This window comes from Podarcis gaigeae (assembly GCF_964106915.1).
Source record: "Podarcis gaigeae genome assembly, chromosome: 7".
Classification (NCBI taxonomy): Eukaryota; Metazoa; Chordata; class Lepidosauria; order Squamata; family Lacertidae; genus Podarcis; species Podarcis gaigeae.
In genome coordinates this window covers 1,492,596-1,515,855 of record NC_139683.1, presented here as the reverse complement: position 1 = coordinate 1,515,855, position 23,260 = coordinate 1,492,596, and the positions used below count along the sequence as shown (strand labels likewise).

General features: G+C 48.9%; 3 protein-coding genes across 3 annotated transcripts in view; 2 read left to right on the top strand and 1 right to left on the bottom strand.

Moving 5' to 3' along the window:
• Positions 1-23,260, top strand: part of LOC310849215 (flap endonuclease 1-like) — a 200,919-nt gene that overhangs the window by 122,556 nt on the left and 55,103 nt on the right. The gene's annotated exons all lie outside the window — the stretch shown is intronic.
• Positions 5,052-13,377, bottom strand: LOC310849163 (uncharacterized protein). The gene is made up of 3 exons (XM_083749213.1): positions 13,073-13,377; positions 7,501-8,495; positions 5,052-6,138 (listed from the first exon to the last, which is right to left on the bottom strand). The coding sequence occupies exons 1-3, from the start codon at positions 13,275-13,277 to the stop codon at positions 5,656-5,658; spliced, it is 1,683 nt and encodes a 560-aa protein (XP_083605339.1). The 5' UTR covers positions 13,278-13,377; the 3' UTR covers positions 5,052-5,655.
• PPP1R16A (protein phosphatase 1 regulatory subunit 16A) overlaps positions 19,086-23,260 on the top strand; it is a 53,621-nt gene continuing 49,446 nt past the window's right edge. Inside the window, exon 1 of the mRNA XM_083749227.1 lies at positions 19,086-19,192. The gene's annotated coding sequence lies outside the window, so the exon portion shown is untranslated. The remainder of the gene's footprint in view (positions 19,193-23,260) is intronic.

Below are 23,260 nucleotides of genomic sequence, written 5' to 3'. Positions count from 1 at the left end.
TGATTTTTTTTTTCCTGGAGGGAGAAAGAAACAGACTAGTCTGCTCCCCGTCCCAATTTGTGTCTGGAGGTGCAGGAGACTGGAGATTTTGGCTCAAGCACCCCAGAAGGGGTCCTTCTTTCAGGGAGTTATGTCTCTTGCTTTCTTTCCTTAGGGAAAGAGTCCTTTTGATTCCTCATCTCAATCCACATGCAGAGAGCTTCAAACACTTGTCTGGCCCCAGAGGGGATCCCATCCTCTGCTTGAGTAGCTGCACTGAATGCCCCTCAGAAGCCCCAGGGAGCAGGGAATGGCACAGCAAAGGGCAGACGGGCAGCCTGTCCGTCCGTCTGTCTGTCTCTCTCTGCCTGTCACACAGACAATCTCCAACTCCACCCATTTATCAGGTGGATCAGGCACTTCAGTATACAGTGGTACCTCGGGTTAAGTACTTAATTCATTCTGGAGGTCCGTAGTTAACCTGAAACTGTTCTTAACCTGAAGCACCACTTTAGCTTTTGGGGCCTCCCGCTGCTGCCGTGCCGCCGGAGCACGATTTCTGTCCTCATCCTGAAGCAAAGTTCTTAACCTGAAGCAGTATTTCTGGGTTAGCGGAGTCTGTAACATGAAGCATATGTAACCTGAAGCGTATGTAACCCGAGGTACCACTGTACCTGAAGGAGTGTCTTCACCCACATCGTTCAGCCCGGACACTCAGGTCCAGGTCCGAGGGCCTTCTGGCGGTTCCCTCCCTGCGAGAAGCCAAGCTACAGGGAACCAGGCGGAGGGCCTTTTTGGTGGTGGCACCCGCCCTCCCACCAGACGTCAAAGAGAAAAACAACTACCAGACTTTTAGAAGACATCTGAAGGCAGCCCTGTTTAGGGAAGCTTTTAATGTTTAACAGGTTATTGCATTTTAATATTGTGTTGGAAGCCGCCCAGAGTGGCTTGGGAAACCCAGCCAGATGGGCGGGGTATAAATAATAAATTTATTATTATCATTATTATTATTCTGGGCATGGAAGCAGAGGAAGTAGGCCAGATGTCAGAATCACAGAACTTGAGAGTTGGCAGGGACCCCACGGCTGCAGGATCTGATCTCTTTCCGCAGGGCCTGTAGGACAGAGTTGTTCCGCCTGGCCTTTGGCTTGGAATCAACTTGATCCCCTTCCCCTCTTTCCTTTTTCCTTTCTCCTTCTGTGATGGAAATGGGACGTGGGTGGCGCTGTGGGTTAAACCACAGAGCCTAGGACTTGCCGATCAGAAGGTCGGCGGTTCCAATCCCCACGACAGGGTGAGCTCCCATTGCTCGGTCCCTGCTCCTGCCAACCTAGCAGTTCAAAAGCACCTCAAAGTGCAAGTAGATAAATAGGTACTTCTCCAGCGGGAAGGTAAACGGCATTTCCATGCGCTGCTCTGGTTCGCCAGAAGTGGCTTCGTCATGCTGGCCACATGACCCGGAAGCTGTATGCCGGCTCCCTCAGCCAATAAAGCGAGATGAGCGCCACAACCCCAGAGTCAGTCACGACTGGACCTAATGGTCAGGGGTCCCTTTACCTTTACCTCTGTGATGGAACTCCTACTTGGGGACTTCCCTGGCTTTTTTCTGGCCCACATAGGACCAGTCTGGATAGTTGGCCTTGGTGAAGACTTGACGTTTTTGTCACCAAAAAGTTTTTAATTTGAGTTTCTACTGAAATGAGGCTGCATTTTAATGTTGTATTTTAATCTTGTTTTTAAGTTGTAAAGGTAAAGGTAAAGGGACCCCTGACTGTTAGGTCCAGTCGCGGACGACTCTGGGGTTGTGGTGCTCATCTTGCTTACAGCTTCTGGGTCATGTGGCCAGCAAGACTAAGCCGCTTCTGGCGAACCAGAGCAGCGCACGGAAACGCCGTTTACCTTCCCGCCGGAGCGGTACCTATTTATCTACTTGCACTTTGACGTGCTTTTGAACTGCTAGGTTGGCAGGAGCAGGGACCGAGCAACGGGAGCTCACCCCGTCGTGGGGATTTGAACCGCCGACCTTCTGATCGGCAAGTCCTAGGCTCTGTGGTTTAACCCACAGCGCCACCCGCGTCCCTATTTAAGTTGTATTTTAATCAACTGTTTTTATACCTGGTGTTAGCTGCCCTGAGGCCTTGGCTGGGGAGGGCGAGGTATAAATAAAAATTATTTATTATTATTATTATTATTATTATTATTATTATTATTATTATTATTATTTTCAGTCCAACCCCCTCCAATACAGGAATCTCAAGTAAATCATCCATGACAGCTGGCCCTCCAACCTCTGCTTAGAAACCTCGAAGGAAGGAGACCTCTGTTCCACTGTCCAACAGCTCTTACTGTCAGAAAGTTCTTCCTAGTTTTTAGTCAGAATCTCCCTTCCGGTAACCTGCCTCCTCTTTCCCAGACTAAACATACGCAGACCCCTCAGCATTTTGGCCACCCTCCTCAGTTAGACTTCTTCACCAGCTGAGTGTATGTAGCGACTGGGCCATTAAAATAAAAGGCTGCCCACAATATCTTTGCTTACTTCTATTTTTGAATATATAATAATCAAACAGCTGCAACTCACCACCCCTCACAACTCCATGCCAGCGCTACACAAAACACACGGTCAACTTAAATACAGTTTTCAAATAATCAATTACCCTACCACATTACTGCATTTGGTGCAGCAGTTAAACTCCCCCTCTAATTATTCAAATTGTCGAGAGACCACAGGTGTGTTGAATTGTCAAGTGCTCACAGGTGTGTTGGCATTCAGATCAAGACTACAAACGTGCTTCTGAGTAGCACCATTGACCACCTCCATATTAGGAAAACCCAACATCCTCTGCACACCTTCCAGCTTGTCAACACCCTTCTTAAATTGTGGTGCCCAGAATTGGACAGAGTATTTCAAGTGAGAGCAGTACTTATTGCTTCTCTTGATGTGGACACTAGATTTCTCTCGAGGCAGCCCAGAATAGCATTACCTTTTTTTGCTGCTGCATCACACTGTTGGCTTGTGGTCTACGGTTGTTGAGTCATTTAGTCGTGTCCGCCTCTTCGTGACCCCCTGGACCAGAGCACGCCAGGCCCTCCTGTCTTCCACTGCCTCCCGCAGTTTGGTCAAACTCATGCTGGTAGCTTCAAGAACACTGTCCAGCCATCTCGTCCTCTGTCGTCCCCTTCTCCTTGTGCCCTCCATCTTTCCCAACATCAGGGTCTTTTCCAGGGAGTCTTCTCTTCTCATGAGGTGGCCAAAGTCTTGGAGCCTCAGCTTCAGGATCTGTCCTTCCAGTGAGCACTCAGGGCTGATTTCCTTCAGAATGGAGAGGTTTGATCTTCTTGCAATCCATGGGACTCTCAAGAGTCTCCTCCAGCACCAGAATTCAAAAGCATCAATTCTTTGGTGATCAGCCTTCTTTATGGTCCAGCTCTCACTTCCATACATCACTACTGGGAAAACCATAGCTTGAACTATACGGACCTTTGTCGGCAAGGTGATGTCTCTGCTTTTTAAGATGCTGTCTAGGTTTGTCGTCGCTTTCCTCCCAAGATGTGGTCTACGAAGACACCCTAGATGCTTTCCACATGTCCTGCTGGCAAGCCAGGTGTCCCCCACCCTATATTTATCCATCTGTCATGGGTGAAGCATCTTTTTGGCAGTCTCAATTCCATCATCTTTCCCTCCCCTTCCTTCACCTGTTGTTCTCACCTGGTCCAGGACCAGGAAGAAGACCTTATACTTATACACCTTGCTCAGTATTGTGCAGCCTTGACTGGCAGGGGCTTGCCAGGGTTTAGGGCAGCCCAACCTGGATAAGTCATGGCTGGCTGGGTTGAGGGGAGTTGTAGTAGTCCAGGCAGGCACCATTCCTTCTGTCTACCCAGAAGTTTTTGCACTGGGTGCAACACAATCACAAACCCTTCCAGATCTGTTGTTGTTATTGACACCTGTCTGTCTTGAGAGGCAATGGAGTGTGCCACCAGGGATGAAGTGAAAATGCTGCATCAGTAGCACCAAAGTGATCTCCCCGGGGTGCAAGCCTGGGTAGGGTGCTTGGAGGTCCTGGGATGTTCAGATGGCAAGACCCCTCTTTTGACCTTGATGATGTGGCCCAAACGAAAGCAGAACGAGACGTTTGGCACCAGCTGGGCTGCCGGAAGGAGGCAGACAAGGCACCACCTAACTGTCTTAGGGACTCCACTCCAGTTTTGTGTAGGGTTCACTCCTTCGCCTTTTCTTTCCTCCAATATATTCCCCACATAGGAAGCTTAGGGTGGGATAGGAGTGTCTCCACCGCCATCATTCAGCCCAGACACTGAGGTCCAGCTCCGAGGACCTTCTGGCAGTTCCCTCACTGCGAGAGGCCAAGCTACAGGGAACTAGGCAGAGGGCCTTCTCGGTAGTGTCGCCCGCCCTGTGGAACGCCCTCCCATTAGATGTCAAAGCGATAAACAACTACCTGACATTCAGAAGACATCTGAAGGCAGCCCTGTTCAGGGAAGTTTTGAAGATGTGACATTTTAGTGTATTTTTCATCTTTGTTGGAAGCCGCCCAGAGTGGCTGGGGAAACCCAGCCAGATGGGCGGGCGACAAATAATTAATAATAATTAATAATAATAATAATAATAATAATAATAATAATAATAATAATAATCCCATTAAGGCTTTGTTCTATTTTAGGTTTTTCTAATAAGCTTTTTGATTTTTACGGTACAGTGGTACCTCGGGTTAAGTACTTAATTTGTTCCAGAGGTCCGTTCTTAACCTGAAACTGTTCTTAACCTGCGGAGTCTGTAACCTGTAACCCGAGGCACCGCTGTATTTCATTTGTTTTCTGCAATTTCTCAATTCCGTGACTGTCTTTTTTCTATGTATTGGTTTCCTGGGGTGTGGCCTCTGTTGCCTGCAGACAGCCTCTGGGAGCCGCAGGTGAGAGTTGAGCACAGCGAGGGGCTCAACGACCCCAGAAGGAGCAAGGCGTATCCCCCCACGAGAGGTCCCAGCCCTCCCCTAACCCCCTCCCCACACATCTTCCTTCCTACCCTTCGTCAATGAAGCAAGGGACGCATCATCTCTTCATCTACACAGCTGCATCACAGCCATGGTTTATTCATACTCACACACCAGCTTGAATTGCAGCACACGACCTCCATGGTTTCCATGGAACAGGCCATTGGACCTGCTCTCACCCAGTGGCAAATATCCCGTGTTGCATGCAAGCAAGCATCCTTTTCGCACGGGGCTCAGGAGCCGCTGGGAAAACCTAACTACTGACAGGGATACTGCTTCACCTTGCTGCCCCCTCCATTGCAGCTGTGCCCAGAGCAGGCCCAGACGCCACCTGCAACCCCCTGGCCCATCACTCCGTCTTCTCGGAGATCCCTTTGGCGTGGCAACTTTGGGTGCACAGTCTCCAGCTCCAGACCCACGGCAGAGAGCCCTGGGCTGGCGAAGAGGGAGAAGCAGGCTCCCTACGTTTAGCATGCCCTTCCCACGGGCAGCGCCAGGGTATGCCCGCTTCCGGTTCTGCCACCTGTTCCTGTCCTTTGCAGATGAACAGCCCCTGCTGGCGTCGGAGCCACCGCCTTTCAGAGCCTCACCCACGCTGTGGTTCCCTCGTCCACATCGCTGCAGGCTTTCCTCTCGTCCAGTCCCTGGGCATCTCGAGCCGACGGATCTAGTAGTGCCCTCGCAGTCTGTCCATGAAACTGGGCTTGGTCGTTCGCTCCCTCGGCTGGTGGCGCTTTGGGGGCCCCTCTGGCACTGCCCGGGGCCTGGGCTCCTCACGCGGCGTCTGCTCCTCTTCCTTGGCATGGGGCTTCCTTACCTTGGTGCCACTGGCCTGGTGGTGGCCTCGCCTGGCGTTCCCACGCGCCTTGCCCGCCCTTGCCCGCTTCTCCAGCTCCCTCTGCCGAGCCGACAGATACGCCTTCTCCCTCTCCACGATCTTGGCCTCCCTCAGCGAACGGCGCTCAAAAGCCTCCACGATCCGGGGGATCCGGTTCTCCGCCTGCAGCTGGATGGCCACCTCCTCCGCAGAGGGGTCCGGCTTTTTCTTGCCGGAGACCAGCGTGGCGCGGGGCCTCTGCTGCTCGCAGAAGAGGCAGGAGCACGTGGCGGGAGAGGTGCTGGCGTCGTCGCAGGCGTGGAGCCGGGAAGTCTGCAGGAGGGGAAAGGCAGAAGAGCAGGAAGAGGAGGCTCAGCGGGTCTAGAGTATGGTTAAAGGTAAAGGGACCCCTGACCATTAAATCCAGTCGTGGACGACTCTGGGGTTGTGGCGCTCATCTCGCTTTATTGGCCGAGGGAGCCAGCGTACAGCTTCCAGGTCATGTGGCCAGCATGACTAAGCCACTTCTGGCAACCCAGAGCAGCAAACGGAAACGCCGTTTACTTTCCCGCCAGAGTGGTACCTATTTATCTACTTGCACTTTGACGTGCTTTCGAACTGCTAAGTTGGCAGGAGCAGGGACCAAGCAACGGGAGCTCACCCCGTTGCGGGGATTCAAACCGGAGACATTCTGATCGGCAAGTCCTAGGCTCTGTGGTTTAATGTGGTTTAAAAAGGTATGGTTACCAGATTTTTTTCAATGGATCCGGGGACACATATTTTTTCCCCTTTTTAAGCTGAGTAGCAACAGGGAGTCAGTAGTGGGGATGGTGAGGCAAAAGACCCTGGGCCCAAGCACACATGCATATTGTATAAAGGTGCAAAGCCCTTCTTTCGCACCCTGTGAAACATAATTGCGCAGAGTTTTTTAAAAACTGGGCAACAACCGCCTGCCCGTGACTCCCCCAATCTCCTGCCCTGTTCCTCGTTTTGACTGATTTGGGGAGGCTTGGGAGCCACGGGCAGGTGGCATTAAAAGCTTCCCTTCAGGTGTCTTCTAAATGTCAGGTAGTTGTATTTCTCTTTGACATCTGACAGGAGGGCGTTCCACAGGGCAGGCGCCACCACTGAGAAGGCCCTCTGCCTGGTTCCCTGTAACCTCACCTCTCGCAGCAAGAGAACTGCCAGAAGGCCCTCAGAGCTGGACCTCAGCGTCCGGGCAGAACAATGGGGGTGGAGACGCTCCTTCAGATATACTGGACCGAGGCCGTTTAGGGCTTTCAAGGTCAGCACCCACACTTTGAATTGGGCTCGGAAACGTACTGGGAGCCAATGTAGGTCTTTCAGGACCGGTGTTATGTGGTCTCGACGGCCACTCCCAGTCCACCAGTCTAGCTGCCGCATTCTGGATTAGTTGTAGTTTCTGGGTCACCTTCAAAGGTAGCCCCACGTAGAGCACATTGCAGTAGTCCAAGCGGGAGATAACTAGAGCATGCACCACTCTGGTGAGACAGTACGCTGGCAGGGAGGGTCTCATCCTGCGTACCAGATGGAGCTGGTAGATGTTTAACTGTGATCTTAATATTTTGCTAGAAGTTGCGCAGAGTGTCTGGGGCAGCCCAGTCAGATGGACAGCATATAAATTATAAAATTATTATTATTATTATTCCCCAGTGCTTCCCTCTGCCCCCTCACCTGATGAGTGGGATCCTCTTCCTGATGGCTCTTCATTCTGTGCCTGATCTCAGCTGTGGGATCCATACTTGGACAGCCTCCTGCCTCTCCCCAGGAATCCCTTTCCTTCTGATCCAGTGATCCATACATAGGTGGCCACCCCAGAGTGCCTGGGCTGCCCCGATGCCCAGCCCCACGACCCTGTTGCCTTGGCTGGGCCGGAGGGTCTTTGGCCGGCGTCTCCTCCAGCCACTGCTGAACTTTCAGAAACCGGTCTGGCACCTGCCGCCGGCAAGGAGGCCCCGTCCTTTCCCTCTGGCGGGGGGCACTCAAACCCGCTCTCTCCTTGCCTTCCGGCAGACTCCAGCCATTCTCCTGGAGGGTCTCCATGCCCGCTGGCGTGTCCCTGTTAAACGCTTGACAGGCGGTACAGCTCTGGACGTGGCTGATTCTGCAGTGAGGAAGGATCCGTGCCGAGCTGCTGACGGCCGTGGAGGGCCTGCTGCTCTCCTGCCGCCAATAGACGCGCTCTGATGCCCCGCCTTTGCCAGTGAGACAGTGCTGGAGGAGCCGTGGGCATGGCTGGCAGCCGTGGGCATGGGTGGCATCTCCTCTTCCTTGGGTTGCGCGGCTGTGATCCTGCCTCCTGCAGTTTCGCTCGGGCCCATCGTGTTCCTTCCTGGGGTCCCTCCAGGGCCCGCTGGGGTTTACGGGGTCTTCCTGAGGGGTCCCCAGGTCCTCACAGGGGTCGGACAGGCGGGCTTTCACCTTCTGGGAGAAGAAAGTGTCCAGTTTCTCTGCAGCGTTGCGGTTGAACAGGGATGCCCTCTCTATACCCAGGCTGGGCGAAGATCGCACGTGCGGGCACAGCGGCGGCTGATGCCCCTCGGGATCCTTCGGGCGGTTCCGCACCGGATCCTTACAACCCCGGAGGTGGCTTTGGCAATCGGCGTGATCCGGCCTTCTGGGCAGGTTCGGCTTTCCAAGGCTGCATTCTCGGATGGATCTAGAGAGCTCTAAAGAGAAGTGAAACCGGGAAGACTCAGTGAAAAAGTGTCTCCGATTCATGGCCTCCTAGTACATCTTCTTTCCACAACTGGGAGTCCTCCAGATGTTTTAGACTACAATACCCATCAGCCTCAGCCTGCACAGCTTGGCTGGGGCTGGTGGGAGTTGTACAGTCATAGGTAAAGGTAAAGGGACCCCTAACCACTAGGTCCAGTGTGGCTGACTCTGGGGGTTGCAGCACTCATCTCGCTTTACTGGCCAAGGGAGCTGGCGTACAGCTTCCGGGTCATGTGGCCAGCATGACTAAGCCGCTTCTGGCGAACCAGAGCAGCGCACGGAAATGCCGTTTACCTTCCCGCCGGAGCGGTACCTATTTATCTACTTGCACTTTGACGTGCTTTCAAACTGCTAGGTTGGCAGGAGCAGGGACAGAGCAAGGAGAGCTCACCCCGTCATGGGGATTTGAACCGCCGACCTTCTGATCGGTAAGTCCTAGGCTCTGTGGTTTAATCCACAGTGCCACTCGCGTCCCTGTACAGTCATACCTCAGGATAAATATGCTTCAGGATAAGTATTTTCATGTTGCACTCTGCGGTGACCTGGAAGTAACGGAGCGCGTTACTTCCGGGTTTCGCCACTCGCGCATGCGCAGACGGTCAAAATGATGTCATGCGCATGCGTGGAAGCGGCAAAACGCCACGTGCAGACGCGTCTTATATTCTATTCAGGATGCAAATGGGGCTCCGGAATGGATCCCGTTCGCATCCCAAGGTACCACTGTAGTCCCTCCCAAGCATCTGAAGGCATCAGTGTGGTAGAAAACTAAGTGACAGGAGGAGCCAGCAATAAATCACACTGGGCACGTTGGAGTAAACACGACCTGCACACACTTGGTGGCGTGTCAGGCCTGAGGAGCACAGCAGCTCATCCCGGGTCGGTCTTGCCCACAAACTTGACATGAGCCAACAGTGTGACGCGGCAGCTAAAAAAGCCAATGCAATTCTGGGCTGCATCAATAGGAGTATAGCATCTAGATCAAGGGAAGTAATAGTGCCACTGTATTCTGCTCTGGTCAGACCTCACCTGGAGTACTGTGTCCAGTTCTGGGCACCACAGTTCAAGAAGGACACTGACAAACTGGAATGTGTCCAGAGGAGGGCAACCAAAATGGTCAAAGGCCTGGAAACGATCCCTTATGAGGAACGGCTAAGGGAGCTGGGCATGTTTAGCCTGGAGAAGAGGAGGTTAAGGGGTGATATGATAGCCATGTTCAAATATATCAAAGGATGTCACATAGAGGAGGGAGAAAGGTTGTTTTCTGCTGCTCCAGAGAAGCGGACATGGAGCAATGGATCCAAACTACAAGAAAGAAGATTCCACCTAAACATTAGGAGGAACTTCCTGAGAGTAAGAGCTGTTTGACAGTGGAATTTGCTGCCCAGGAGTGTGGTGGAGTCTCCTTCTTTGGAGGTCTTTAAGCAGAGGCTTGACAACCATATGTCAGGAGTGCTCTGATGGTGTTTCCTGCTTGGCAGGGGGTTGGACTCGATGGCCCTTGTGGTCTCCTCCAACTCTATGATTCTATGATTCTATGACCAGTTTCTGAGACCAAAGGTCCCTACCTCCATAGCTGTCAACTTTCCCCTTTTTAAAAGGGAAATTCCCTTAATCCGAATAGGATTCCTCACAAGAAAAGGGAAAGGTTGACAGCTCTGCCCTACCTCCTCAGGGCTTTTTCCAAGCAATTGGAGACTGCGCCTGCATGGTTCCGCCCACTTCATGCCACTTCTGGTTCCGGGAGTCCAGGTTGGAGGGGAGATTGTTGCAGTAGGACACCCATGATTCTTCACCAGCCTGACTCATCTCTACCCCTTGACCTCCCTCCTCTCCTGTTTCAGCTTCTGTCTCTGAATCTGGACTGCTCTCTGCCACAAACTCTCCCTTCTCATCTCCAAACACCTCCTCCTTCTAGTCTTCTCCCTCTTCTCTTTCTGTACCAGCACCACTCCCTGGGTTCTGAGCCTTCTTCCCTTTGGGGTTCCCCAGCTGGTTCATCTCCTCATTCCTCTGCATCTAACAAGTCCAAGACACACCGCTTAGAATGGATGTCATGAATCCATTCCTTGTCTGAATCTGCTCTTTGGGGCTACTGGGAGCTATAATTCAAAATAAATGCAGCAAAGCCCAGCAATTTGAGACAGCAACTGCTTCTCCTTCCTAAAGTCCTTCCAGTTCATGTTTATGGCTTCCTTCTTCCCTAGGTTTATAGTAGTAGTAGTAGTAATAATAATAATAATAATAATAATAATAATAATAATAATAATTTTATTTATACCCCGCCCATCTGGCTAGGTTTCCTCAGCCACTCTGGGCGGCTTCCAACAAAGTATTAAAATACGGTAATGCATCAAAGATTAAAAGCTTCCCTAACCAGGGCCGCCTTCAGATGTCTTCTAAAAGTCTGGTAGTTGTTTTTCTCTTTGACATCTGGTGGGAGGGAGTTCCACAGGGCGGGTGCCACTACTGAGAAGGCCCTCTGCCTGGTTCCCTGTAACTTGGCTTCTCGCAGTGAAGGAACCGCCAGAAGGCCCTTGGTGCCGGACCTCAGTGTTTAGGAAAGGACTTGAAAATAAAACTGCCAATATTGTAATGTAAGGTTACCACATGTCCACATTTCCAGGGGACAGTTCCCGGATTTACAAATCAGTCCCCATACAAAATTCACTGAAGTTGAAAAGTGTCCCCGGATTCATTGAAAAAAATCTGGTAACCTTATCGTAATGCTGTTATACAAATCCATTGTGTAATTGACCATATTTGGAATACCGGGCATAGTTCTGGGCACCTCCACTCAAAGAGAGCTGGAAAAAGTTCAGAAAAGGGCCAAGAGGAAAGGTTGCAGTGTTTGGGACTTAACAGTCTAGAGGAACAGAAAAGACTTTTTATGTATGTGGTAACAGTAGCCCAGAGATGGAAAGAAGAACGAGTCCCTATCAGATAGGAATGGCAAATTAAGCTGTTAGACTATGCTGAAATGGCAAAACTGACCGGGAAACTCAAGATACCAAGAAGACAAGAAATTCAAGAAAGAATGGGAAAAGTTTATACAGTCAAACCTCAAGTTACAGCCGCTTCAGGTTGTGTTTTTTCAGGTTGCAGACCCCCGAAACCCGAAACTACCGGAACAGGTTATTTTCCCGGTTTTGGGCGGTCTCACATGCACAGATGCGCTAAATTGCGCTTTGTGCATGTGCAGAAGCACTGAATCACAACCCGTGTGTGCACAGTCGCACAGACGCAGGTTGCGAACGCTGCGGGTTGCGAACGTGCATCCCGCATGGATCACATCCGCAACCTGAGCGTCCCTGTAATTTCTTTAGGAGACCACTGTAAGCAGAAGAAAACAGTAGCAGGATTTTACAGTAATACCACTTGTAATGTAACAAATATTATGGATAATATCTATGGATGGGTACAAAATAGAGACTATGAAATAATTTGCAGTTGGAAATGTTGACAATAGGACCCATGAAGTGGATGGGGGAAAGTTGCGAGATTCAGAGAAATCTCATTTTATTGATATGCATTTGGTATTGTAATTGATTTGCATTTGTAAAATCAAATGAAAATGATTTTTTTTAAAATAGCGAAAATATGATAAAGAAGCAACATGATAGAAGTTTAGAGGTCCCAGGCCCTAAGGAAGTCAGACTATCCTCCACCAGGGCCAGGCCTTCTCAGTGATGGCTCCGACCTGGTGGAATGCTTTGTCCCGTGAGACTTTAATTAGAATTCAGCCTGATCTTTTATTCCCCTTCCTCCCCTTTTTATGAAGATTCTGCGCTCTGGGATCCCGCAGCTAATTCTCCCCTGGTCTCCTTGCTGGCCCAGATAGGACTAATTTAGCCAGCTAGCCCTGGTGATCCTCTAATGTTTATTGGATGAATTTTTCCCCTAAATTGATTTTTGAATTCTGAATTTATTGTTATTCATGTTTTATACTGTATTTTATGCTGTTTTTGTTGCATCAATTAAGTGTTTTAAATTTGTTGTTAGCCACCCTGAGCCCGGTTTTTGAACCGGGAAGGGCGGGGCATAAATAAAAAATTATTACTATTATTCTTAGAAGTTGTTGTTGTTATTATTATTATTATTATTATTATTATTATTATTATTAAATTTATACTCCACCCATCTGGCTGGGTATAAACTTGGGAATGGCATGGCATGGGGAAAGTGGACAGAGAACAGTTTTTCTCCCTCTCTTAAGACATTAGAACTTGTGGACTTCCCATGAAGCTGAATGTTGGAAGATTCAAGACCGTTAACCTCTGGAACTCCCTTCCTCAGGAGGTATTGATGTTCACCAACCTAGATGGCTTTAAGAAGAGGATTGGACAAATTCCTGGAGGAGGAGAGGGCTATAGCCAGGGCGCCTCTGCTCTGCCTCCACAGTCGGAGGCAAACCACAGTCGGGGAGCGTTGCTCTTGTGTTCGAGTCCTGCTTGTGTGCTTCTCACAGGTATCTGCTTGGCCACTGTGAGAACGAGATGCCGGACTAGACCGGCCAAGAGCTTGGCCTTACCAGAAATAATGGAGGCCGTCGAAATCTCACGATCTCCCCACGGCCTGCTGGCATTGTTGATGTAGTCCTGGTCAGTCTCCCAGTCGTCGTCCTCCTCCTCCGTGCCGTGAGGAAACCGCCTAGTCTGCTCTGGCCGCCTGTGGTCCCCGCTGCTCCTGCAGGCGTTTGGAGACCGGCCAGCCCAGGGACACCCGGTCTGGGCCATGTGGGAGGACCAAGAAGTCCTGGCACTCGGCCACAAGGTCAAGGCTGGTTGCACCGAGAGCTGGGCAAACCGAGCACGGCCTCTGACCCAGCCCAGGTTGGTAGAGTCTGTCCACTGTGATGTCAGTGCGCTGTCATGCGTGGTTCTTCTGCACAACACTCCGCCAGAGCTGCATTCTTTGGAGGGGGGTAGGGCGCATATTGGAAGGACCGGTGGAGTCCTCGGTTTTGTCAGCTGTCTGGCTTTGCCATGGGGTGTTGGGGAGGGCTTGAAATGGGAGCATGGAGGAGTTGGAAGAAGAACAGAAGGGCAGCCCAATCATCCAACATCTCATTCTGCCCCTGTTCCCTTTTCTGGACACTTCTGGGTTGCGGCGATGTGTGTTTGCGAGGTTGCGCACATACTGAATGCAACCCAAACAGTACAGTGGTACCTCTGGTTATGAACGGGATCCGTTCCAGAGTCCCGTTCGCAACGTGAGCAGAACGCAACCCACTTCTGTGCGGCGCGATTCACCTCGTCTGCACATGCACGTGACGTCATTTTGTGCGTCTGCACATGTGCGAGCGGCAAAACCTGGAAGCAACCCTTTCCGGTACTTCCAGGTCGCTGTGGGATGCAACCAGAAAAAACGTATCATGAAGCAAACGCAACACGAGACATGACTGTAGTTGCATGCAAACTTCCATCGTGCATCCTTTTCCATGTTGCACCTTTCCCCTAAGGAATCCTCTGCGTGGGAATGTTAAGGATAGTAGGAAAGGATATATTAAATAAGTCTTATCCTTCCTTCACTCACGCTAGCAGAGCAGATTCCCCTCAATATAGCTGGAAGCTAGTTTGCAGATTCGTTTGAACCTCTTTGTTGTTGAGTCATTTAGTCGTGTCCGACTCTTCGTGACTCCCTGGACCAGAGCACGCCCGGCACTCCTGTCTTCCACTGCCTCCCGCAGTTTGGTCAAACTCATGCTGGTAGTTTTGAGAACAGTATCCAATCATCTCGTCCTCTGTCGTCCCCTTCTCCTTGTGCCCTCCATCTTTTCCAGGGAGTCTTCTCTTCTCATGAGGTGGCCAAAGTCTTGGAGTCTCAGCTTCAGGATCTGTCCTTCCAGTGAGCACTCAGGGCTGATTTCCTTCAGAATGGAGAGGTTTGATCTTCTTGCAGTCCATGGGACTCTCAAGAGTCTCCTCCAGCACCATAATTCAAAAGCGTCAATTCTTCGGCGATCAGCCTTCTTTATGGTCCAGCTCTCACTTCCATACATCACTACTGGGAAAACAATAGCTTTGACTATATGGACCTCTTAGTTAAGATTATTCTGCCCGGACACTGAGATCCAGCGCCGAGGGCCTTCTGGCGGTTCCCTACCTGCGAGAAGTGAGGTTACAGGGAGCCAGGCAGAGGTCCTTCTCGGTAGTGGCACCCACCCTCTCTGTCTCCTTTTAGGGAGAGATTGGCATCAGGATCTGTCCCATCTAGCAGGGGAAGGAGAGAATAGCCCTATATTCCTAAAGACAGACAAGGAAAACATTTGAATGTGCTGCAGCCGTTCTTAGGTTTTGGAGGAATGTTGAGTTCCAAGGGGAAACAAAAGTATTGCCTCCTTGCTTGATCAGACCCAAAACTCATCTAGTCCGTTCCTTTTCAATCTGTGGGGCGGTGGGAGGTTTACTGTGCTAAAGTACCCCTAGAACCCTTTGGGCTAACCAGAATGGGTTTCCGCTGAAGCATAAACCTGCTCTCAAAGGGGTGTTCCTAGTGTTAGAATGCACTGCAGTTCTGGGCCTTTCTGATTGTAAGCTCCTTGGAGCAGAGACCTTGCAGACCACCACTCCAGATAACAACAGTGGTAAAAGTGCAGGGAGATTTGTGCCAGCTCACATCTACTCAGCCTCTCCAGGAAGAACAGCAACACTTCTCTGTTTGGGTCACAGCCTGCTCTAGAACTGGCACAGAGTGGTTTCCGATAATCTATGTTTACCCTTGAAATACATTTATGATGTTTGGTATCAGGGCTGGCCCACCCATGTGGCAAGGTCAGACGGCTGCCTCAGGCGGCAAGGTCCACCGGGACAGCAGATCCCAATGTCAGTATTTCTTGCCTCCTTGTTCCTGCTGTCAATCTTCCCTCGCCCCTTCTTCCCTGGAGGGGGGGATACTATTTTGGGGTCTGCCTCAGGTTCCAAAATGTCTTTGGCTGGCCCTGTTTGGTGTAAGTCAAGTCTAAATAATAATAATAATAATAATAATAATAATAATAATAATATGGATCAATGGCAGTACTGTATACGTTATTATTATTATTATTATTATTATTATTATTATTATTATTATTATTATTTTGTATATAGTACTGCCATTGATCCAAAGATCACAAGCCGGTTCACAACATAAAGCTTTAAGGGTGTTTAAAATTGTGTACACTTGGAAAACATTGGCAACATTAAGATAAATTCAACAGTGTAAATAAATTTTGATGGATGTAATAATGGAATACTGAGCACTTCGTTTTATATAAAATATGCAGGGATTTATGTTATGCAAAACGAACCAAGGAAGGAGTGGAAGGGAAGTCATTGATATTTGAAGGTTGTTTAAATGAATATTCTAAATTGTAAAACAGGAAAAAATGAATAGAAATATTTTTTTTAGAAAAAAGGATGTTAAAAAATTGCAAGATGGAAAGGCAGGGCGACGAAAGAACAATGGCAGACAAATTTAATGGACTAAGCAGAACTGGATAAAACGACAGGAAGGATTTGAAACCTGCGGGACCAGAGACTTACAGAAGATTGGAAGAAATGTACGAACTATTTGAAGAGCAACTGTAATCAACAAATTACGCTAGTAGGATTACAAGAAGTCTTGTAAGGAGAAATATATGAAATATTGCAAAGAAGAGAGACATTACCGTAGTTATGAGATTTAAATGTAATAGTGAAAGTAAGAAATGTATATTAAGTGAAAAGATTGGAAAAATTTCAGATGTGATTGATGGATGTCAAAAAATAGTATAAGATATAAAAGTATGTTTAATAATTGTTGAAAATGATATGTTAAAAAATTATAAAAAATAATAACCCAGACAAGGCAATCTCTGGAGCCCCCCTGCACCCCCACTTGCAGGGAAGAGTGTTTTGGGTCGAAATAATCTTCCAGTCTAAGCAGCTTCACAGGTTTGTTGTGGGAATAAAATGAGGAGGAAGAGAACCATGCAGGCCACCTTGAGCTCGTTGGAGGAAAAGATAGTATACACATGCAATCAATCAGTCAGTCAATCAATCAATCAATCAATCAATTAACAAATAAAGCTGCTCAGGAGGGGCTGCCTTACTGAATGGAGGTGGCCTTGTCAAGCCTTCCTGCCTCCTGACCCTCCGGAAGCTCTGCTTATTTGTGGGGAAACAACCCAAAGGATCAGGTAGGTAGCCGTGTTGGTCTGATGCAATCGAAATAATAATAATAATAATAATAATAATAATAATTGTCCAGTAGCACCTTACCGAGCAGCTAAGTTTGTTTTGGTATAAGCTTTCGTGTGCATGCACAATGGACAATTTTTTATTTATTTTTATTTCAACCGCAAAGGTGACTGCAATGTCTCAGTGGCACTCTGCACATGTTCAGAGGCGTTCTTATATATATAGATATAGATAGATAGATAGACACACACACAGTGCATACACATACACACACACACACACACACTGTGTGTGTGTGTGCGCGCATATATATATATATATATATATATATGCAGGTTTTGGTGTCCTCGGGTGTCTTCCCGTGTAAAAGTTGGGGTGTCTAGGCGACGTTTCGACGAGGTCTCACTCGTCATCTTCAGGCTGGTGCTTTCGGCTTCTTGTTACTGGAACAGAGCGGGATCTCAATGTTTGAGTTCCTATAAATACTGTAGAGGGGGTGTGGTGTCTAGCCTCCAATGTTCTGGGCAGAGAGGAAGTTCCCAGGCTAGTGTGCCTTTTCTTCTTTTGTTCCTTAATTACTTGAGAGATACCTTGAGTGATTTCTTGAGTGATATCCTGAGTACCACTTAGGTGGGTCATTAGGTGTGGATTAGTTGCTAAAGTCTTTGTGTCTTGACCTCTTGAACTTTGTGAAGAGTTTTCCTGAGAAGATGGCTGTATTGCACTTAGTTGTGCTTTGGCTTGGCTTCGTGTATAGGGGCGAGCTGTGGTTTTGTGGCTTGTGTCAGCCAGATCTGTGTAGGGATTGCAGGGGGGTGCAGCATCCGGAGGTGCCACCATGGATTGGCTACTGGATGGTGTCAGTAATTCATCTGTGGAGAGGGTCTGGGTTTGGGTCTGGTGTGGTTGATTGGTGTTGGCGTTCTGTGTGCCTCTGGATCTGGTGTCAGTTTTTGTGGGGAGGGCTAATTTCCAGATGTCTGGCAAGCGGGATGTGTCGTCACGCTTGTTCATGTTGTGGACAAACAAACAGACGAATAAATGCACGTATCGCAGAACACAAGAATGCCGTCAAAAAAGAAGAAAAAACTTCCTCTCTTTTCCAACACATGAAAGAAACAGGACACGAAATTAATTTTGCAGATTCCAAATTGCTCTTTAACACGGAACATCACCACAAGAGAATAATCATGGAAGCCATCGAGATAGAGAAACACCCTCACAACATGAACAAGCGTGACGACACATCCCGCTTGCCAGACATCTGGAAATTAGCCCTCCCCACAAAAACTGACACCAGATCCAGAGGCACACAGAACGCCAACACCAATCAACCACACCAGACCCAAACCCAGACCCTCTCCACAGATGAATTACTGACACCATCCAGTAGCCAATCCATGGTGGCACCTCCGGATGCTGCACCCCCCTGCAATCCCTACACAGATCTGGCTGACACAAGCCACAAAACCACAGCTCGCCCCTATACACGAAGCCAAGCCAAAGCACAACTAAGTGCAATACAGCCATCTTCTCAGGAAAACTCTTCACAAAGTTCAAGAGGTCAAGACACAAAGACTTTAGCAACTAATCCACACCTAATGACCCACCTAAGTGGTACTCAGGATATCACTCAAGAAATCACTCAAGGTATCTCTCAAGTAATTAAGGAACAAAAGAAGAAAAGGCACACTAGCCTGGGAACTTCCTCTCTGCCCAGAACATTGGAGGCTAGACACCACACCCCCTCTACAGTATTTATAGGAACTCAAACATTGAGATCCCGCTCTGTTCCAGTAACAAGAAGCCGAAAGCACCAGCCTGAAGATGACGAGTGAGACCTCGTCGAAACGTCGCCTAGACACCCCAACTTTTACACGGGAAGACACCCGAGGACACCAAAACCTGCATTCCTGTACCCGTGAAAATCTACGAAAGCATATATATATATATATATATATTACATATACAGTATATATATATATATATATATACACACACATACACAAACACATACATACATTGTTTTTAACACTTGATTAGAAGCGGCCCAGAGTGGTTGGGGAAACTCAGCCAGATGGGCGGGGTATAAATAAGAAATTATTATTATTATTATTATTATTATCATTATCATTATCATTATCATTATACATACACAAAATATATATATACACACACAAATAGTGCATATATATATGAACTGCAAAATGTTTTGTTGGTTTTTCATTCTTGATGACGCTTGGGCTGCCAGATCCCAGGTCGGACTCGATCCCTCCCAACAGCGGATCCCCCCGCGCCGAGGTCTCTCTCGCGTTCGGCGAGCTTTCCCACCTTCCTGCCTCACTCATCATGGCGGCGCCGCCGGGAGGGAGCCCCTTACTTCCTGTCCGGGCCGGAAGTGTGTCCGGTTGCCATGGTGGCGACGCTGAGGCCTAGCGGGGAAGGCGAGCCCCGAGGGAAGGCCCGGCTTAGGAGCGCGGTGGGGGGGCAGAGTGAGTGAGCGAGAGGCCGGGAAGCGGCGGGAGGCGGGGCGGGGGTCTCCCGGGAGGGGCGGCCGGGGGGGGGGGAGAGAGGCTGAGCTCCCCCCTAACCCATTCCCCCCCCCACGGAAAGGGGGTGCCGAGCCCCATGAGTCACGTGACATGGCCGAGGGGGGGGGGATTGGGACAGGTGGCCTGAGAGGGGGCAGTTTTTTGGGGGGGGAGTAAGGCGAGGTCTCTATTTCGGGGTGGAGGTGAACGTGGGGGGAGTTTTGCCTCTTAGCAAAGTGGGGGGGGGGCGTTGGGTGGGGGGGGCAGGAGGGGAGGGGCGGGAAGGGGCTCAGGATGGACAGGGTCTGCTTTTCGTTTTTATTAGTAATATCCAAAGCAGCACGATGACCAAGTACAACAATGCAATATCCATATAAAGTGGTACGCTTCAGGTTACAGATGCTTCAGGTTACATACTCCGCTAACCCAGAAATAGTACTTCGGGTTAAGAACTTTGCTTCAGGATGAAAACAGAAATCGTGTTCCGGCGGCAGCAGGAAGCCCCATTTCTATTCTCACCCTGAAGCAACGTTCTTAAACCGAGGTACTATTTCTGGGTTAGCGGAGTCTGTAACCTGAAGCATCTGTAACCCGAGGTATCACTGTACTATGAATTTCCTTGATCTGGACACTAGATTTCTGTTGATGCAGAATACCATCAGTGTGTGTGTGGGGGGGTTGTGGGGTTTTTTTTGCTGCTGCATCACACTGTTGACTCATGTTCAGCTTGTGTGCTACAGTGGTACCTTAGGTTCCAGACGCTTCAGGTTACAGACTCCGCTAACCCAGAAATATTGCTTTACGTTAAGAACTTTGCTTCAGGATGAGAACAGAAATCGTGCTCCGGTGGTGCAGCAGCAGCAGGAGGCCCCGTTAGCTAAAGTGCTGCTTCAGGTTAAGAACAGTTTCAGGTTAAGAACGGACCTCCAGAACGAATTAAGTACTTAACCCGAGGTACCACTGTAAAACTCAAGCCAGAATTAAGATTGCCGGAAGAAATATCAAGAACCTCAGATATGCAGATGACACAACCTTGATGGCAGAAAGTGAGGAAGAATTAAAGAACCTTTTATTGAGGGTGAAAGAGGAGAGCGCAAAATATGGTCTGAAGCTCAACATCAAAAAAAGAAGATCATGGCCACTGGTCCCATCACCTCCTGGCAAATAGAAGGGGAGGAAATGGAGGCAGTGAGAGATTTTACTTTCCTGGGCTCCATGATCACTGCAGATGGTGACAGCAACCACAAAATTAAAAGATTGCCTGCTTCTTGGGAGAAAAGCAATGACAAACCTAGACAGCATCTTAAAAATCAGAGACATCACCTTGCCGACAAAGCTCCGTATAGTTAAAGCTCTGGTTTTCCCAGTAGTGATGTATGGAAGTGAAAGCTGGACCATAAAGAAGGCTGATCGCCAAAGAATGGATGCTTTTCAATTCTGGTGCTGGAGGAGACTCTGGAGAGTCCCATGGACTGCAAGAAGATCCAACCTCTCCATTCTTCAGGAAATCAGCCCTGAGTGCTCACTGGAAGGACAGATCCTGAAGCTGAGGCTCCAAGACTTTGGCCACCTCATGAGAAGAGAAGACTCCCTGGAAAAGACCCTGATGTTGGGAAAGATGGAGGGCACAAGGAGAAGGGGACGACAGAGGACGAGATGGTGGGACAGTGTTCTTGAAGCTACCAGCATGAGTTTGACCAAACTGCAGGAGGCAGTGGAAGACAGGAGGGCCTGACGTGCTCTGGTCCAGGGGGTCACGAAGAGGCGGACACCACTAAACGACTAAACAACAACAACATAGTCTATACGGAACATTGAACAATATGAGAAACCATATGTGCACTCTTGATAGATTCTTTTGAAAGAAGCAATGGGGCTTTCAGAGACTGGCACAGTCTACAAAGACTTTCAGAGACTTATAAGACTTATGTTCATTTGGTTCTAAGTTTTCAAGGGAATCCATCAAGAGTGCACATTTAGTGACTTTCAGAGATTTATAAGATTTCTGTTTGTTTGTTTTCTCATATTATTCAATGTTCCGTATAGATTATATAAAGAATTTATATAGATATTGCATTGTTGTACTTGGTCATCGTGTTGCCTTGGATATTACTGATAATTGTTTGCAACACAGGGGTTTAATTGTTGGGTTACTTTTCGTTTTATTATGCATTTTGTGCTTTGATGTTGTGAGCCGCCCTGAGACCTGCGGGTATAGGGCGGCATGCAAGTTTTAATCATCAAAATGAGTGCTATTTTCCCAGAAAAAGAGGGGCCCATGGAGCTCCTTCTGAAGATGGGAGGGGTACAAATAATAAATTATTATTATGATGATGATGATGATGAATGCTTCCCTGGCTCTCTCACAATGGAGTCACCTGAGACGAGCCGGAGGCTGATAAAGAGCCCTGGGAATAATGATAATTATTATTATTCATTACGGAGAGGAAGTAGCTGAGGAGAAGGCTCTCCGTCTCTCCTGTTACAGTGGTCCCTTGGTTCTCAAACGCCTTGGGACTCAAACAACTTGGAACCCAAACACTGCAAACCCGGAAGGAAGTGTTCCGGTTTGTTAACTTTTTTGGAAGTCGAATGTGCTCTGTTTTGAGTGATACGCTTATGATTTGAGTATTACATTTGCCTTTTGAGTGTTACCCTGAGGTCTGTAAGGTTTTGCTATTTATTTTCTGTTTTTGTTTTTGTGGCTATTTCTGTTTTGTTTTTGTGACAGTGTGGAACTCAGTTCAACTATTGATTGATTGATTGATTGATTGATTGTGTGACCGCAGTACATTGTTTATTGCTTTCATTTTATGGATCAACGGTCTCGTTAGATAGTAAAATTCATGTTAAATTGCTGTTTTAGGGTTTTGCTTTTTTAAAAAAGGTCTGGAACGGATTAATCCATTTTGCATTGCTTTCTATGGGAAAGCACACCTTGGTTTTGGAACGCTTTGGTTTTGGAACAGACTTCCGGAACGGAACAAGTTTGAGACCCAAGGTACCACTGTATTAGTATTTGGGGGGTCTCCCTATGGTGCCATCTGGGAGAGAAAGAGGGCTGGTTCACACAGCACATGGTCAACTTTGGGGGCTGCCTTTGAAATGGAGTCATACACCTGCGTGGAGGAAGAGGAAGGGTCTACCTGTGGCTCATGGTGGCTAGCAAACAGAGCCTCCATAAACCTCAGAAGTCTCTGAGTGGCGGCCATGCACATGTCTTGAGGAGGGAGGGAGAGGGCTTCCCCTTGTTGCCTTGCTTGTGGGCTTCCCAGAGGCATCTGGCCGGACCCTGGAGGAAGTGAGACACTGGACCAGCGATGCCTGATCAGGCAGGCTTTTGCTAAGCGGAGAGGAAGCGTCGTTGTAGTTCGCGCTCTGCGTACAAAAGTTCTCCCATTCAGTCCCTGCCGTCTCCAGGGAGTGCTGGGAAAAAACTCCTGCAGGAAATCCTAGGGAGCCTATGCGCTTCTGTCGGGCTGAGCTAGAGACACTAAACGGTAACCTGGAATGGTAAGGGAACCAGACACTTCCTATGCTTTATGTGGTAGTGAATGGTGGGGTGCATGGGTCCCCCGCTTGGCCATGAAGACCAGCCCAGCGAAAGTTGCTTGCAGGATGGATATTTTTGGAGGTGCTAAAACCGACAGGGACACGCAGGATGTCTTGGGAGCCGTGGCAATATTGCAGAGGATGCTGGTACTGCCTTGCGCAATTGCTTGGAGTGATAACGCACGTGGAAAAGGTTCCTGCTTATGCAGCAGGCGCGGCTGTGTTGCACGAGGGCCGAGATGCAGGAAGGCAGTGAGGGAAAGGGTGTGCGTGACTCCTCTATTTGATGTCTGTTTGCCCTGCAGCAGGTGTGTGATGGAGGAGCAAGCGCAGGGCCCACTTGCAGAGCAACCACCAATAGGCATTGCTTTGTTGCTACGTTGGCAAGCAAGGAGAACTTACTGGCAGGGCTGGGCAAAGAGAGGTGAGCAAGGGTGATCATTGTTTGACTTCTGTTGGTGGCAGGGTGTGTAGGTG

Coding starts and splice junctions, on each gene's coding strand:
- LOC310849163 (XM_083749213.1), bottom strand. CDS start 13,277: ATGGCCCAGACCGGGTGTCCCTGGGCTGGCCGGTCTCCAAACGCCTGC. Junction 8,496..13,072: donor GACGGCCTCCATTATTTCTG/GTAAGGCCAAGC, acceptor ACTTCTCTTTAG/AGCTCTCTAGATCCATCCGA. Junction 6,139..7,500: donor AAGAGGATCCCACTCATCAG/GTGAGGGGGCAG, acceptor CCCCTCCTGCAG/ACTTCCCGGCTCCACGCCTG.